Source organism: Cinclus cinclus, chromosome 18 (genome assembly GCF_963662255.1).
Source record: "Cinclus cinclus chromosome 18, bCinCin1.1, whole genome shotgun sequence".
Classification (NCBI taxonomy): domain Eukaryota; kingdom Metazoa; phylum Chordata; class Aves; order Passeriformes; family Cinclidae; genus Cinclus; species Cinclus cinclus.
Window position 1 is genome coordinate 12,960,157 of NC_085063.1, and position 16,272 is coordinate 12,976,428.

The 16,272-nt window shown below is 37.8% G+C and overlaps 1 protein-coding gene across 1 annotated transcript; it reads right to left on the bottom strand.

Moving 5' to 3' along the window:
- Positions 1-919: 919 nt before the first annotated feature.
- Positions 920-11,821, bottom strand: SPO11 (SPO11 initiator of meiotic double strand breaks). The gene is made up of 13 exons (XM_062505173.1): positions 11,724-11,821; positions 9,553-9,666; positions 7,099-7,187; positions 6,435-6,501; positions 6,131-6,239; positions 5,450-5,536; positions 4,169-4,205; positions 3,837-3,946; positions 2,860-2,959; positions 2,318-2,355; positions 1,580-1,656; positions 1,276-1,387; positions 920-1,039 (listed from the first exon to the last, which is right to left on the bottom strand). Exons 1-13 carry the CDS (start codon positions 11,819-11,821, stop codon positions 920-922), a joined length of 1,158 nt encoding a protein of 385 aa, XP_062361157.1.
- Between the last annotated feature and the right edge of the window lie 4,451 nt (positions 11,822-16,272).

Sequence of the window (16,272 nt, forward strand, 5' to 3'; positions counted from 1 at the left end):
CAGCCCTGTGTTCCCTGGGCTGGTATAACTCTGCCGTTGTACTGTAAATAAAAAGGACGTTTCGTTCAATACTGGTGGAGAAGCCGTAAAAAAAAAAAAAAAAAAAACCACCCAAATAAATGTATCTGCTGAAAACAGCGTCTGTAAGATCCATGCTGATGACTGTGGAGATCAATGGTGGAGGTATTCCCTATGCACTCCCAAGTCCATCACGTAAAAATTAACGTACGCTTTAGTCACCACAGTTTTCTGCTGCTCTTTACTGTTTTACAGCCGACTAAACAATTAAAATGAACAAAGGATTCTGTTCTGATGTGCGTTATTTACAGGATTGTTTATTATATTCTTAATCGGTAACATCCACTTTCTTATTTGTGCATTGAAGACAAATATTAATTTGATTGCTGGAAGATTTATAGCTGCTTGAGATAGCTGGCTTTTAAGTCTGAATTTACAGTGAACACAAAACCCTACAATGCTGTACCTAAACTAATTTCCAGAAAGAGGCATGTACAATAAATTCTTAAGCAAGCCTTTCACTCCCTTCAGATATAAATACCTTGGTATAGCATCATACACTGTTTTTAAGACAGAAGGCAAAACAATTCCTGGATATGTTTTTGAACTTCACGTTTTTCTGGCCAGAAAGAACATATTTCACTATCTTTTCTATGTGTACTATTGCATTTGGCACTGTTTCACAGCAGAAACCACAGAATGGAAGTAGCAGTAGTTTGCAAAAATCATAATTACTCTTAGTAGTTTGAGCAAAGAAAAAGAGAAAATTATACTCTAGGTACAGAGACAAACTGAACAAGAAACTGCAGATACTCCTTTGTCTCTCCACTTTTTTTTTTCTCTTAAGTGCCATCAAATTAAATCAATTTATAGGAAAACATATTCATTTGCAGAGCAGCATTCATAACCATCCACCAAACTGCAGTTTGTTTGGTAAATAGACTCTGGACAGGTAATCTGATGACAGAGAAGTTAAAACTTGAATTTCAGCCTTCAGTTTAGATGCTGCCATAATTTCCAGCTAAAAGAGGAAAAAAAAGAGGAAAAATTAATGTGTGTAAGAAGTCAAGACAATTCCATCCACTCCCTGTATGTGCACGTAAAACTGTAAGGTTCAGAGAGACATCCCAGGCTTTCTCAATCTTGCCTTCTTTTAGGGCTACAAAACCTGGCTGGTTCTGCTATCCAAAGAGCTTGTCGGATATAGGATTTGTCCTGTGGGGAGTAAGAACTAGAAAACAGTAGGTTTATACAAACCTCCTTTTTCCACAGTGGCTGGCAATCAATGTAAGGTCTCTTTTGAATACTTGCTAACTTATTTTCATCTTGCTTTGTAAATGGAATCAAGGCATCTTTGCATATGTTTAATCTGCAAAGAAAATAAAATTCTTACATTTTCTCACACACTTAAAATATGTTTGTCCACCTTATTTCCTTATATTAAACCAAAATAATGCATGGAAAGAGTTAATTTAAATGGATTTTTGTGCAGTAAGTCAGACTGCATTTCCTGTCCATGAAGCAGAAGGATACTTCTTTTTCTTCTGAGGAAACAACTCACCTCTCAAGATCAGATGGAAGGAGACCAAGCCACTTGACAGAGGGAACGGTGAGATGATGGGCCTCAAAGGACATTGACTAAAATAAGAAAGGTCAGCTATAACATTCTGTGATCTTTAGTTTAACTTGGGATGTTGTTGTTCCATTTCTCTACTGAACAGTTCACCCATCTGCTCCTGCCCTCTGCCTTTCACCTACACCTGCCTGCCTTCCACGATGTGTTTCCATGCTTTGTCTGTAGCCATGTAACATGAGAATACCTTTTTGTTCCTCTTGCCTCTTCTTCCATGGTGTTCCACACTAATGCAAGTATCCCTAAGCAAATTCTCACACCAGAAAAAAATCTTTACCAACATAGCATTATTTTGTGGAGAATCTCCCATCTCACCATTAGGTTCTTCTCCTCCCAATGTCCCTCCAGCCTTCGTTCCTCTTCTAAGGCAGAAACAAATCTAAATGGTGAACCCTTTTCTATTCAGACTGTTTGAAAACTGCCTGTGCAGCAGAGAAAAACTGTGAAATATGGTTCAATGAAACACTTGCCATTACTATCCAGTTTCTTTTTGTTGCAGGAAGGAGCTGTTTCTGCAGACACGCAAGGCCTAAAAGTCACCTCTTTGTGTTGAAACAAAATGGTAAAAGGCAGCACCCATTCTGACAAAGGCTGTAGCATTTCATACAGTCCAGTTCCAGGCTGGGCTACAAAACAATGTATTTGAAGGGGAAAAAATATACTCACCACAGATCCGTATTTGTAGACGCACATTATTTCTACACCTGGGTTGCAGAATAGCAGAAGTCAAGTGTCTGTTTGGCTGCACAGTGGGCATGTTTAAGGAGACTGTTTAAAAGATCAGTTTTGTGGCACAACAGTTATGGCTTAATGATTAGTGAGGTTCTTGTGGTTTACATATAATTTTAGATTATGTCAAAACACTCAATCTCAGTGTATCATCTTCATATAGTTAAATGTTTCACACTATCTGTGTGCAGTCAATTCAAACCCATGGATAATCAGCTCTTTTACACATTGTCCAACATCTCTTATTAAAAGTGTCTTTCTCTATCCTGAGTAATTCATATCTCTTAGTACTATTTCTTTGAGCTGCTGCTTCTCACTTTGCAGTAATCTCCCTAATATTCAGGTGGGATCAATGTAGAGACATCACCTTCCGATTGTGTTGGATTTCTGAGCTCTCAGAACTTTCCCATAAAAGCGAGAAAGGACATTCTAAACAAATTTTGCTTTCCTTTTATGCCTTTGAACTTCTACAGATTTACCATGTGGATCTGCATCCATAAGGCTGAAAATAGGAATTTGAAAGGAATCCCACAGCTTCCTGACCAAAAGTCGTGTATTAAGATCTGGTATGCCTCTTCCCTAAAGAAATAAAAGAAAAGCAGACGGTTTTAAATTAACTGAAACAACATCTGGCTACATATGTGTTTACATTTGCCATGTAAAAACAAGCAAGCAAACAAAATGCTGGCAGAAACATTTCTCCAGCAGCTGTTTTGCAGGGAAAGTTCTACACTCCTGTTTTGGTTTTGTGCAGAGGGAGGGCCAGGCTGGGAGCAGCTGGGCAGGTGTTCTGGATTATGGGCACTGCAGAAGCATCAGACATTCCTCTGTTCAAGGAATTAATTTGTAAGGCCTGGGAATTGATATATAGATGTACCCTGGTGTCTGCATAGGCTGGTGTAAGAATGCCACTTTATTATCTTAAAAAATTAGTTACAGCACTAATGGAACAATATAAACCAAGTTCTTGCTATGTCTGACTGAAGCTGGACCATTTGTGGCATAGTGCAGTGGAAGTGCTTATCTCTTGAAGGAATGCTTTTTCCTCGTTGTACACATATTTCATTTACACATTCCTGTTAATTCCCCTGCCTCCATAGCTCTTTCAGTACAATCCAAAATCAACCAATCCTGTTTCATTTGGGTTTGCAAAACCTCAGGTCCTGAAGGACAAAAGGTCACTCAACAGCTGAGCCTTTCTGAGGCTGAGCAGCAACTTTGCAGCAGCACAGAAAGCTGATAAGCTACCAAGCTCTAAGGAGATGTTTGCAGGAAATAAGTCTTTAGAATGCGTATTTCATATTTCCATGAGGATAATTAAATTTTAAAAATTATTGTTAAATATCCTTCATATTAATTTTATTATGGCCTTTTGCCCAAGTTTGAGCAGCTCTACAATGCTAAAGTATTCCTTAAATTAGGAGTAGCTGGGGGATATGAAATACAAGGTGCATACCGTGATCATGATACATGGGGACACTTTATTGAAGAAGTCATCATCCAGGAGTCTCTGGAAAGTTGCATCTTTTTCTACAATTAATATAAATTTGGCATGTGAAGTTAAATCTTTTGTGTTAAGGCCAGCTGTATGTAAAATGATCCATCACACCAATCAATTAAAACCAACTGCTCTAAAATACCTGTTCTGGAGCCAAGAGCAGTGATCATGACTCAATTTCAGAGCCAACAAGGAAAGCAAAAATTACCAGAACGTTGTTTGACTTGGAATATTCCTTGTTTTTACTTTCTTTTTTCCATCTATGATTAGAGTTCTTGCTCAAAGGATACTTTTAATTCCTTGAACATTAGATGGCACAGTGACTGCCTAAAACAACAAAAGTGAGATTAATCATTTTAAATAGAGAAAATGATATATTTTGAAATAACAACATTAGGTAATGAAGGACACGATTTCATCCTAAAACCACCATTCCTCCCCTATATGCAAGATCAGTTCTGACATTTTCACCTCTTTACAAGTGTATTCAACCATTCACATGCACTATTGTTCAATGGTCTAGGAGTCCTCCTGTCATAACATGATGCTTTTCAAAAGTATTTGTTCCACTATTGCAGAAAATTGTTCATCCTAGGGCCGTGATGGAGATAATACCCTGATTAAAGTTTTATCTCTCTTAGCCAGAAAAAAAGTTTTCTTGGTGTGAAGACTGCAAATTTAATACAGACTTAAAACATTTAAACATTCTTTTTGTAAGATCATTAAATTCATTATTTTACTGATCTCTGACTTGATTTTATTATAATTTTGGAGCAACAATTTGAAGACATGGTGATGTTTGCATCTTCAATTAGGATTGACTGAATCTGGCAAGCATATGGATGAGAAAACAGGATCTTGGGGAAGAAATTGGTCAAAGAGAATGTATATATGGAAGTGTGTGGTCTGTTTTAACTCCTGACTAAAATCACCCCCAAGGGTGGAACAACTCAGCAAATAAAAATATGGACATCAGTAAAAGGGGACTTAATGCTTACAAAGAAACTGTAGTGGGCAGCTAGGGTTGCCTTTTAATTTTGAAATGACCAACTAAGGCTTACAATGAACACATTTTTTTTCAGAAAAATCGTGACAATAGTCATCAAGTCTGAGTTTTATTTCTGCTTTGATACTCTGCTCTGCTGTAGAAAATATTTCAGGACTAGGCCAGTTGAATCTCATCTGCTTAAACCAATTCTGCCATGTTTTCTCTCTCTGCCAGAATTCAATCTGCTGTGACAGAAATGCTGTATGTTCAGAGTGCCCAAGATTCCTTGCTTCAAGAGCACTCATTTGACAGAACACTGTAAGATAAAGCCTAAGGTATATCATATATACACCTTTCTCTGCAAGGATAGCATGGCAGAAGGTAGTGCTAAAAAACATACCCAAAGCTTCAGAATTACAATACAGTTAAGCAGGTTGTAATTACAACCCAGGTTGTAATGCCTCAATTTGCCAAAAGAAGAGGTTTGTGCAATAAATATACACTGTAACCTGGGCTACAAGGACTGCAGGATATCTCCTACAGGCAGATGCTATGGATTGTGTTTGTGGTTTATAATACATACTGTTGCACTGCAGGTACAATTCACTTTTGTACCATCTTCCTCAGTGTAACTTAAATTACCAGCAACAAAACCTTTAGTTGTAGCCAGCTGGAAAGAATAGTACAGAGTAAATGAGAAGTTACTATATTGCACAGACAAAGCAAGAAATGTCTGAAAAGAATTCTGACTGTGATTCACTGCCATCAGCCTTTTAAACACTAAGCAATGTTTTGTCCTCATGGACATAAGGATTTGCTTACAATAAATTATTTTAGGTATGGAGGAACTCTTGTAAGACATGAGATACGAGTCAATTTGACAGGTAGTTACATTTCTGATGTACTTTAAGTTTTCATTTGACCCCCAAATTCTCAATTCATGTGAGTAGAAACTTGTAAGCAGGTGTCTTGCACTCTGAAGTTTAAGCACTGCCTTCGCTAGATGATAACAAAAGCCCCCGTGATTTTAGCTGGAAGTTTGTCCCAAACCCTTTGGAAAAAGTAAACTATGAATTTTCTGTGAAGAACAAAACCTTCTAAATGTCACAGTAAACCATAACCAGGTTTCATTAGCACCAATGAGACTTTTTATTTTAACTATTTATTTGTAGCTGACAACTTTTTGTGGTATTTCCCCTTTCAGTTTAATCAGTTTAATAAGATTTGGAAATAATGACAAGAATACTGATAAGAAGCCACTTACTACATGTAGACTTCTCCGAGGTATCTTAAGCATGCAAGAAATGTCATTGATTATTTGGTCCACAACACCTTGGCTACCAAACAGTAGAGTATCTGAATAATATATATCTCTATCAAGACAAAATATTGCATTTGTAATTATAATATTGAAACAGCTGCAGGCTCATGAGATTTTATAAAGAACATGGTTAGACAGATGAACCTAAAGCATTCTATGTGCATTCTATGTACAGGTTGATTTTCACAAAAAGAAAACATACTTAAAACACAGCTTTATTTGAAATTGCAGAAATTTAGTCCATTACCTTTTAGTTGCATAAGTGTTGCTCTGCACCATCTTATAGATCATTGATAATATTTTGAGCATCAGAGCTGAAAAAAAAATTTTACAAAATATTCTATTCATTTTCAGAAATGTGTATACAAAAAAGTCTTTATATAAGACCATATTTGTGTCCCATAAGTAAAAGTTTGAAATGTACTGTAAAAATACAGAGAGATTGTACTATTCAATAGACTCAATGATTTCTAGAATAATGAGGAAAAATATGAGGGAATTAAATGAGAAAATATATGCACTTATGTCCAGGCCAAGAAATGAAATGACTGAGTTAGAAAAAGAAATGAGCTTATTGTCTGCATTCCAAGATTCCTTTCCTGGCCAGCTTTTTGAAGAAGGGTGATTTTTTTTACATTAAGACTTACTGAATATGCCTTTAGTTGATATCCATTAAGGGAAGGGAGAAACTCTAAGAATATTGTATTAATTTCACTGTCACTCACTGTAATTTAATAGAGGAAAAAGGAGAAGAGGTGAAAGGCTGATCATAGTATCAGGTTATATCAGCCATACACTTCCAAATTGTAGTGCATAATATTTTAATTTTTGGATGTTTTATGAAATTGGGAACCGAGGGAAAAAAAAAAGAAAATCCCAAGAACTCCACTTTGGACTTTTTTCTAACTTACCAAATCTTCTTGCTGATTGAGGGCAGTCACTTCTTATTTGTTTTGTAGCACTAGCTGGTATCATCTGTAGACCTACTGAATCTTTAAACCTGACATAATGCAAACAAACACAATAAACTGCAATCTCCCTGAGTACAGGCAAATTGTTCTCTGCAAGGTAACTCAGAAACCTCTTTCCTATGATCAAATACAGCAGGGCTCTTTTCAGACTCAGAACAAAAAACATCAGTTTGGGTGGGCTTGGGGTAGCCAAAGGAAAAAAGCAGCAAAGAGTTTCTCAAGAAGATACTTCAAGACTGAATTGAAGTCTAAAGTAGATAAGTTTCCACACAGAAATAGAGGCAAGAAAAGTATTTTATACATGTTTAGAACTGATAATATATCAGCATCAGTAATCACTGAGTATCAAAACAAAGGCATAAATGAGAAGAAAAATCTGAATCATTATTAAAATAAAAATCATCTTACACAAGTGACTTTCTGATGTAGACTGTATGAAAAAGTGTTACTATTTCAGAAAACAATAATATTATCTAAATTATGCCCTCAAATTATTATCAGGATAACTTAATTCTGTTATTAAGCATTGGAAACAAGAAGGGGGTGTATCCTGCTCTAGAAACAGTTGTTTAACCTAAATGAGCTCCTATTTCATGCTTCACCATTACACATCTGAAGGTGTACATTTCACCAAAAGAATCAGTTATTTTCTTAAGGACACTTAATTATTTTGCTTAAAATTAATGTAGTGCCTTATGATCCTGCATTTAAAGCATTCTTTTTCACTTCAGAGTGTCGTATGCACATTTAAAAAGTGCTGACGGTTTAATAGCTATAATTTTGTCCCAACCCACGTCACGTTTCCGAATTAGCCTGTCCAAGGCTTTGCTCCGTGCGTCCTTTGGGTGGCAGAGCGCACACGCTGCACAAATCTACGGGGACAGCGCGGTGTAGCATCTGCCCGCCAGCTTTAAAGTAACTTTATTGCCTTTGTGTTGCAACATTTTAAAGTTTTTTGTGCTATTCGCTTGTCTGCTCCCAACGTTATAACTGAAAAGGAGGAAAACTAAGCCAGGCTGCCCTGAATTACTCTCAGGTTAAATCTGGATCACTCCCGTTCTTCCAGGGGTGTGCCTGCTCCAGCAGAGCAGTTTTCTGTAACACCTATCTGAGATTACACTTCTCCACCAGAAATACTGGTTCTGCTCTTTTTGATGTGATTGATGACTCTTATTTTTAACATACTGTGATCTTAACTCGTTTTAATTTGAACGTTTTTCCCCATATGTGTTCAGAGGGTAACATTTGTTTTTCTAGCACGGAATGCCATTTCCCCAAAGACTGCCAAAAATTGCAAAACTTTGTAAGAGTATTTTAATTTTACTGACATCTGAGTGAAACATTTTTGTCAAACTATCAAGACACAAACCATTAAATTCCCTGGAACCTACAAGCTTTTCAGTTAACTGATTACCTTCAGGCCCCTCAGGTTTTTTGATTGGCAGAAGTTTATTGTTCTCATTAAATGAGTATTTCAGAGTGTTACGCCTGGAAAGTTTGCTGTGCTTCCTCAACCTTAAATGTTTGTAATGTGTTCACTTACAAGCATCTCTGCAGTCTTATCAATCTGAATATCCTTTAACTCACTGATGTCCAAAGCTCTTACAAGGCCAGAAGCAGATTTGTGTCTTCCTTTATTCTTTTGCTTATGTATTGTTGAAATCAGCTAATCTCTCAGGTTTGGGTGTTTAAATGAGCTCCTTGGGTAAATACTGCTGCATAAGGAACTTCTACAAATCACAGAATGTGCTATTAAGGAAGACAGGTTTCTTTTTCTCTGATCCTGTTTAGGTCAGCTGGCAGAAGATGGGAAATTTAGATAATGTACTGGAAACTTGGTTTGCTTTATTTTGTTGGTAATGAATTTAGAACAGCACACAGGTAAGAAACACAGCAGGGAGGGGTGAGATGCATCTTCTCCAAAGAAAAAAAGGATAAGTTTATCACTATCATTTTAAGAATTATACCATGAGGGAAGCACAAAAAAAAAAAGAAAAGAGGAAGCACTTGAAGGGTTTGAAGGACAGAATTGCCAGTAATTTCTTCAGCCTAAACCAGGTTTTTTCACTCGAACACAACCTATCATTTCTGGTTTCTACTCCTTCCAGAAAAGGATTGTTTACTGGACCTCCCTTTCCTTTCCAATCTCTATTACAGTAGTTTTACATTTCCCTTTGTGCTGTGGTCTGCTATTACTTAATACAGATGCCTGTTCACAGTGGTTACTAAACATTACTTTTTATTTGTCCATTACTTTTTAGAATTATTTCTTGATTCTAATGCTTATAGAATGATTATGCACGATTAACGTCTCTGGAAGTTACATAATTAAATTCATATTCATGGCATTTACATTAATAGAAGGCAGGACTTACTTAAATATTTACTACTTACTCTATGTTCCTCCAGTCTGTTCTGTTAGCCACTGTGAGAACAGGTGCTTTTTTTTGGGCCAGGCTTTGAAGTACACCTTGGATAACATTTTCTATTGCTTCAAGAACCTCAGAACTGAAACAAAGAGAATTAAACACACAGACCATATGATAAAATCTACTTCTACTTTAGGTTTTATCAACTATGCCCACTCTTACAAATATCATGTGAGCCAAAACTGCTTACAGCATACTTTAGTTTCAGAAATGTAGAGGAACACTTCTATTTTTTAAATTTGTTTTGCTCAGTTTCCCTAAAACCTTTGCTTTTTTCCATTGCAAATTCATGTCTAGAGGACACAATTTAAAGTATATTTCTATTCAATTCTGTAACCATCAAATTTTTCACCAGCTGAACTTCTAGACCAACTGGCTGGTTTGTGACTAATGATTAATGTTTTACTATAAATGAGGTAATATTGGCTTTGGCCATGATTTTGGCAAAGTTGTTTGTAAATGCTATAAATTTAAAAAGTGTCCAAGAGTACAAATACTTCCTTTGTACCATTGCACATTGACCTTTTGATCTGCTGCCCTGAACAAACTGTTAAGGATTTTAATTACATGAAAGCTCAGTCTCAACAGATGTACCAAGAAAAGAATCAAATCTGTATCTTTCACCTAAAAAGACAAAGTAGCCTTGCAGCAGATCCCTTACAGCAAAACTCCAGGCTGGTTTGAGTGTTATGACAGATGCTTTATATTTTTATAAGCAATCTGACTCCAGCATTTCAGCTGTCCTTAAAATTATGAGTGTACTCTGCACTATCCTAAGTCTAGGTAGGAATTAAAGAATTCATGGAACTTATTTTAGCTCAAAGTTTTATCAGCAGAAGTCCAATTCTGTCATTAAGTAATATACAGAGAAAAGTTGAGTCAATACGAGTGCATGCTACACAGAATTAATTACCTCAAATCAGCAAGAATGGTTTTTAAAAGTAAGCAGTCTCCTTAAACAATAATTAGCTGTCATTAAAACTCCATTCTATCATCTGAATATGTTTCTTCCATTTTATAGTTCAGCTTCTACACTCTCTCCACTTTGCTGAAACTAGATTATAAATTTTTAGAGCAATTTAAAGTTCCAGCAGAACAAAAACTAGTGTTGAAGACAATAAAAACCTGTGTGGTCAGATGGATGAAAGAACAGGTAGGAATTCTAAATTATGTCCATTACTTTGATACTCATAAATATTTTACTTATTCATTTGATCCTGTCCACTTTAACGATCTCAATATTCCAGATGCACTTGTGCAAAGTTTGCTGCAGAATTTACAAGTCCTGGTTTCTGTTCCAATCCCAATCTCTCCACTTGTTAGCCAACAGAAATTGGAAACGTAAAATGTAAAATGCAAAATAGGAGGAAGAGGACAGGAAGTCTCCGTTTACCCCATGCTGATATTCTGTCTCTTTTGGCAGAGATTATCTGAATTTTAACAAGCAAACATATGACACTGGCCAAATATGCTTACTTAAAATTCACTGTGGCTTGGTTAACAATGACATCTGGGCAGAGACAGGGAAGGTGCTGCACAGCTCACAGGGCTTGCCTGATCATTTCTAACACGTTGCAGCAGAATGGATACGTGTTTTTATATAGAAAGGGAACAGATCTTCAATATAAATAGCATAAAATATTCATATTATAACACCTTTGCAAGCTAGCATGATGCACAAAAGGAACAGTTACAAATAAAAATCTGTAGTATAATAAACCAGCACACTACAAAACTTACAACTGTGTATTGCTAAAGTCATGAGCCAGAGACCAAGAAATCTCCAAATAATAATGTTAATAATATCCTTTTCTTTTTTAAAATACCTTCACTATGCTCCCAGAGTGTTCTAGCTGCTGAGGCTGATACAATGTGTGCAGAAAGACTGTTTAAAAATCGAGGAGGGCTTTTTGTTGGTGTAATTCAGTATGCTCATTTTGTCACAGATTTCTGCATTTCTGTAGCCACAGACTTTTTGGAGAAGTCTGAGGGAATGAAGATGCTGTTTGCCATCCGAGACCCCATTTGTTTTTGTATTAGATTGTTTTTGCTTTAGCATGAGCCTGTTTGGTGCAATAGTGTGCAACACCTACTTAAGCATTACCACAGAAAGAGAGTAGAGGTGCTATTTTTTACCTGGGGATGTGGCTTTCCTGACCAGACAGACTTGTTTCCCTGAAGCTGGCCTTGTTACCAGCTGGAGTTTCAGTGGAACACAGACCATGCTCCTCCATTAAGGCTGGTGCAGGTCAGTCCAGCTTCTCTGGATAGGGAAGAAGCCCTGTTAAAAAGAGACAAAAAGAGGTTATCACACAAATTGGAAATGGCTCTTCTGCTTGCTGCATGCAAAACTCATGACCTGAGCTCAAATCACACGGTCACAGAGAAAAGGCAGAAATTTGCTGTAGAAACCAAAGTCAAGGTTTTCCCACCTTCCCTGACTGAAGGACTGAGAGCTTCTCCCTCCCTTTATCAAGAGCAGGAGCTGGCACACCCCATCCTGACCATCTGAGGGCTTTTCCCCCCACCCTGCCAGGTTGAAGGTTTCTCCTGACCATCCTGACCAACTTAGAGCTTCTCCCACTCTTCCAGACCAGCCAAGGGCTTTTCCTTCTCTTCCTGATCAACCAAGGGTTTCTCCTACTCTTCCAGACCAACCAAGGGCTTTTCCTGCCATTCCAGGATGACCAAGGGCTGTTTCTACCCTTTATGGCCTTTCTGAAGGTTTTCCCCGCCCCTCTTGACCAGCTGAAGCTTTCCCGTGCTTTTTGACCAGCTGAGGGCTTTTCCCATCCTGACTGACCAACTGTGAGATTTTCCCACTCTTCCAGACCACCCAAGTGATTCTCCCACTCTTCTTAATTAACCCAAGACTTTTCCTGCCATTCCAGGGTGACCAAGGGCTTTTTCTGCCCTTTCTGGATGTTTTCCCCACCCCTCTTGACCAGCTGAGGGCTTTTCCCGCCCTTTTTGACCAGGGCTTGTTCTATCCTGTCTGACCAACTGTGAGATTTTTCCACTCAACTGACCAAGGGTTTTTCCCACCTGTCCTGACCTGCCAAGGGTTTTTCCCACCTGTCCTGACCTGCCAAGGGTTTTTCCCACCTGTTCTGACCTGCCAAGGGTTTTTCCCACCTGTCCTGACCGGCCAAGGGCTACTCCGGCTGTTTGTGACGCCTGAGGGCTTTTCCCGCCTTTTTCTGACGGACAGCTGCTGGCCCCGCCCACCCTGAGGGGCCATGGCCTGCGCTGGACACTGCCCCTCGGGCCCGGCCATGGATTCACGTCCGACCACAAACTCCACTGCACCCAGGTTTCTGCAATAATAAACCCAACCAGGCTGGCCAGGAATCGGCCGAACAGCCGAGCAGGGCCTTCCTCATCCAGCCATTTTCCTCTTCCCGTAATCTCAAATGTTTGTTCCTGACTGGCGGGACGCTGAGGGAGATGGAACTCCGGTGCAGCTCCAGTTGTTGGAAAATCCTCCTCCTTCCCCAAGGTGGAATTCAACTTCTACTGAGATTAAAGATTTAGCGCTGGTTTTTTTTTTTATTGTTTGCCTTCAGCATTCCGAAGGTTTACGACAGTCTTGCGATGTGTTGTCAAATCTAGCTCAATGTGTTGTTAAAGTCTTGTATTCTGAACAAACAATAAACCCCAGTTCTAAGAGTCATGAATCACTGGCTTCCAGAGAAGCTGAAATTTAAGAAAAGAATGCTAAATTTTGTACGGGTTATGGCTGAACTGGGATTGTTGTTATTCTTGTGGCATCCCCGGCCAGAGGGCAGTGCTGCACAATGGGTGACACAGCCAGACACAGATGGTGAATTTTGGGAAGAAACCCTGAACAGATTATTTTGGTGCATTTCATCTTTGAACGTTCAGCTTTTCTTACAAAAAAAAGGTCCAGTTCTTCACTTCAGAGTGTTTAAATTCATGGTGATTGCAAAGAGATAGTGCAGCACTCCTGGGAATCCTGGTGCGGGTCACAGGAGCAGCCCCCTGGTACTCCTGGGCACTCTCTGCTTCTGCAGTGGTTTTGTGTGCAGAGATCGGGGCTCCTGCACCATCAGCTCCAAATATTACAAACTTTAACTGCTCTTACCCTCGCAGTTATCACATGCCAAGGTGTATTTTCAACTCATAACTATGTCATCATCATTGATTCCTCATTAGAGGTCTCTCTGAGAGTGTTAGAAGTTACTTAGGAGATAAATATCTTAAGGCTTGTCCTTTCCAGGGAAACATTTTCAAAGCTCACTGTTGATAACATCATGATTAGTGCACAGCAGCACTGGAAGCCGTGCTCAACCCAGCCAACAGCATTTCAAACATGGTGGTGCTTAGACTTGCTAGCAAGTTAGATAATGTAGCTTTTTAAATGTTGCTCCTTTGGCTACTGTCACTGAACCTTTCATCTTTGTTACTCGTACAAGTGAGCAATCCAAATCCAGCCTGGGTAGGAAATTAAAAAAAATCATGAATTGATTTATTCAAGGAAAACCTCAGGCTATGAGGTTGTGAGAACAAGGTGCTTCAATTAACAGGAGGCCAAAGAAAGCGGAATTAATAAATTGTAATTTTCAGATCTTTCATCTTAAGTCTTTCGCCTTTAGGTATCTTGAGATCACTCTGGAAATATTTATGCAAAATCTCTGTAGCTCTTTCCAACAACTCAACATCAAAATCAACATATTTTTGTCTGATATGGAACTACCAAAATGATACCATGCCCCCAGCAACAAATTGCAAACAAAACTAAATACACCAACTTATGAGAAGCCAATTTAATGACTTACTTCTTCACAGCACTGAACAGCAATCATAAAAACCCAAACTAAAATACTTAGTGCTTATATCTGAGTTAACAAAAACTAGTAACAGTATCAAAAATTTCCATGCTTCCAACTTAATACTACATACATATATATAAATATAAATACATCATAATATTTATATAAATATAAATATATATAACCAGATAAATTTGTATCCAGAATATAAGTAAATTAACTACAATCAATAAAAGGACTAGGAGATTATTTTCCTAGAGTCCTCTTTCTTTATTTGTTTTCCATCTTTAAAATCTTCTTGTCAAAAAGCCACCAAAAATAAATTCCAAATATCAACTGCATACATCTAAAAATTACAGTAATACGTATCTATACGCATCTATACATTTATAGATAAATCTCTATAAATATATACTCCAATATGTATTTATATATGTATATTCATAAGGAAAAGTACTAGGAAAGCAAACGAGGAAACATTTTTAAATGTTAAGATGGGAAGAAAGAAGTGAAGGCAGCAGTGAAGGGACGCAGTTTTCTTGTCCTGCCTCTACCAAGCTGTGCAGTAGATGGCACCACATGTGCCAGAGAAAGTGTTACCGCTCAGAAACTGTTAAATTTAACAACATAACGGAACAGGAGCAACATCTATCAGCTGCCCATTACATGAAAAATTACTGAACTATTTCTAATGAGCAAAGCCCAGAGAAATAGGAGATGAAATGTCATTCACTGATAAGAATTCACAACTTCAAATGGGATATCTCATTCCAAATAACACTGGTGGTTAAAAAGAACGACCCAAAAATAATGTGTGTGTGCAGTCTACCTGGCTCCAGAGTGAGAAACACCTGCTAAATATTTATTCTGTGGTGAGCCAAGTCACTGTGAGATGAAGTGGGGGTTTGTTACAATCTCTTCTTTTGGTATTTTATCTTTCTGCCAGAAACAAACTCTACAGACCATTCTTAAAAGGAAAAGCACCTTTCATCTAACCTCAGTCAATTCTGAGATCCACATTTTCTAATGTTTTTAGGGATAGTAAAGTATTTTTGGTCACGGGGCAAAATAGGTATTTGAGACAAAGAAACACAAATTAGATAAAATATTAGTTTTTAATAATTTAGCATAAATTCCACGTGCATTCATAGTAATTAAGCCACAAACAGGCAGCACTGTATGACTGAACATTTGAACACATAATTTTTACATGCTGAGAAGTTTGAGCTTGCCCTGTACTATCTTAGTCACGATTCCTCCCTCTCTCCTGAACTGGTCTCACAGTAAGATGGAACACTCCTCCAGCCTATTAGGAAAAATTCTGATTAAAAAAACGTGTTGAAGGGGAAATATGTTGAAACAAACAGATGAAAGATATTTGTACTAAAGTATAACTGGAAAGCAAGAATTACTTCTATTCCATGCTCATATGACAGCTTGAAAATAGCAATCTTGTAAACAGCTGCACCTTTTCTTCTGTCTTTCAAAAAGTAAAATGTCTTATTTTCTGTTTTCCTTTTGTTGGCAAAATCCTAGAAAGCATGAACACTCAGGTGTGGTTTTATTCTTTAAACACAAAAATGCCACCTACTGTACATTAAAACTATTTGAACCTAAATCTGCTGCATTTATGGGATTGCTACATTAGTAGTTTCATGATCCCAGATTTTTGCCAACAGGTAAAACTTGGGGTGGACTTCAGACAGTTGTTATTAACTATTTAATAATCCCTGGGGAAAATGAAGTCAGAGGATGATGTAGGAGTTTTGACACTGAGTACTTTGGGCCACATAAATGGTGGGTGGGGCAGTTGATTAACATTCTACTTCATTTTTGGAAGTCTAGATTAAAATCAACCTTATGTAATTCTTTAAAATGCATTTGGTGATTTT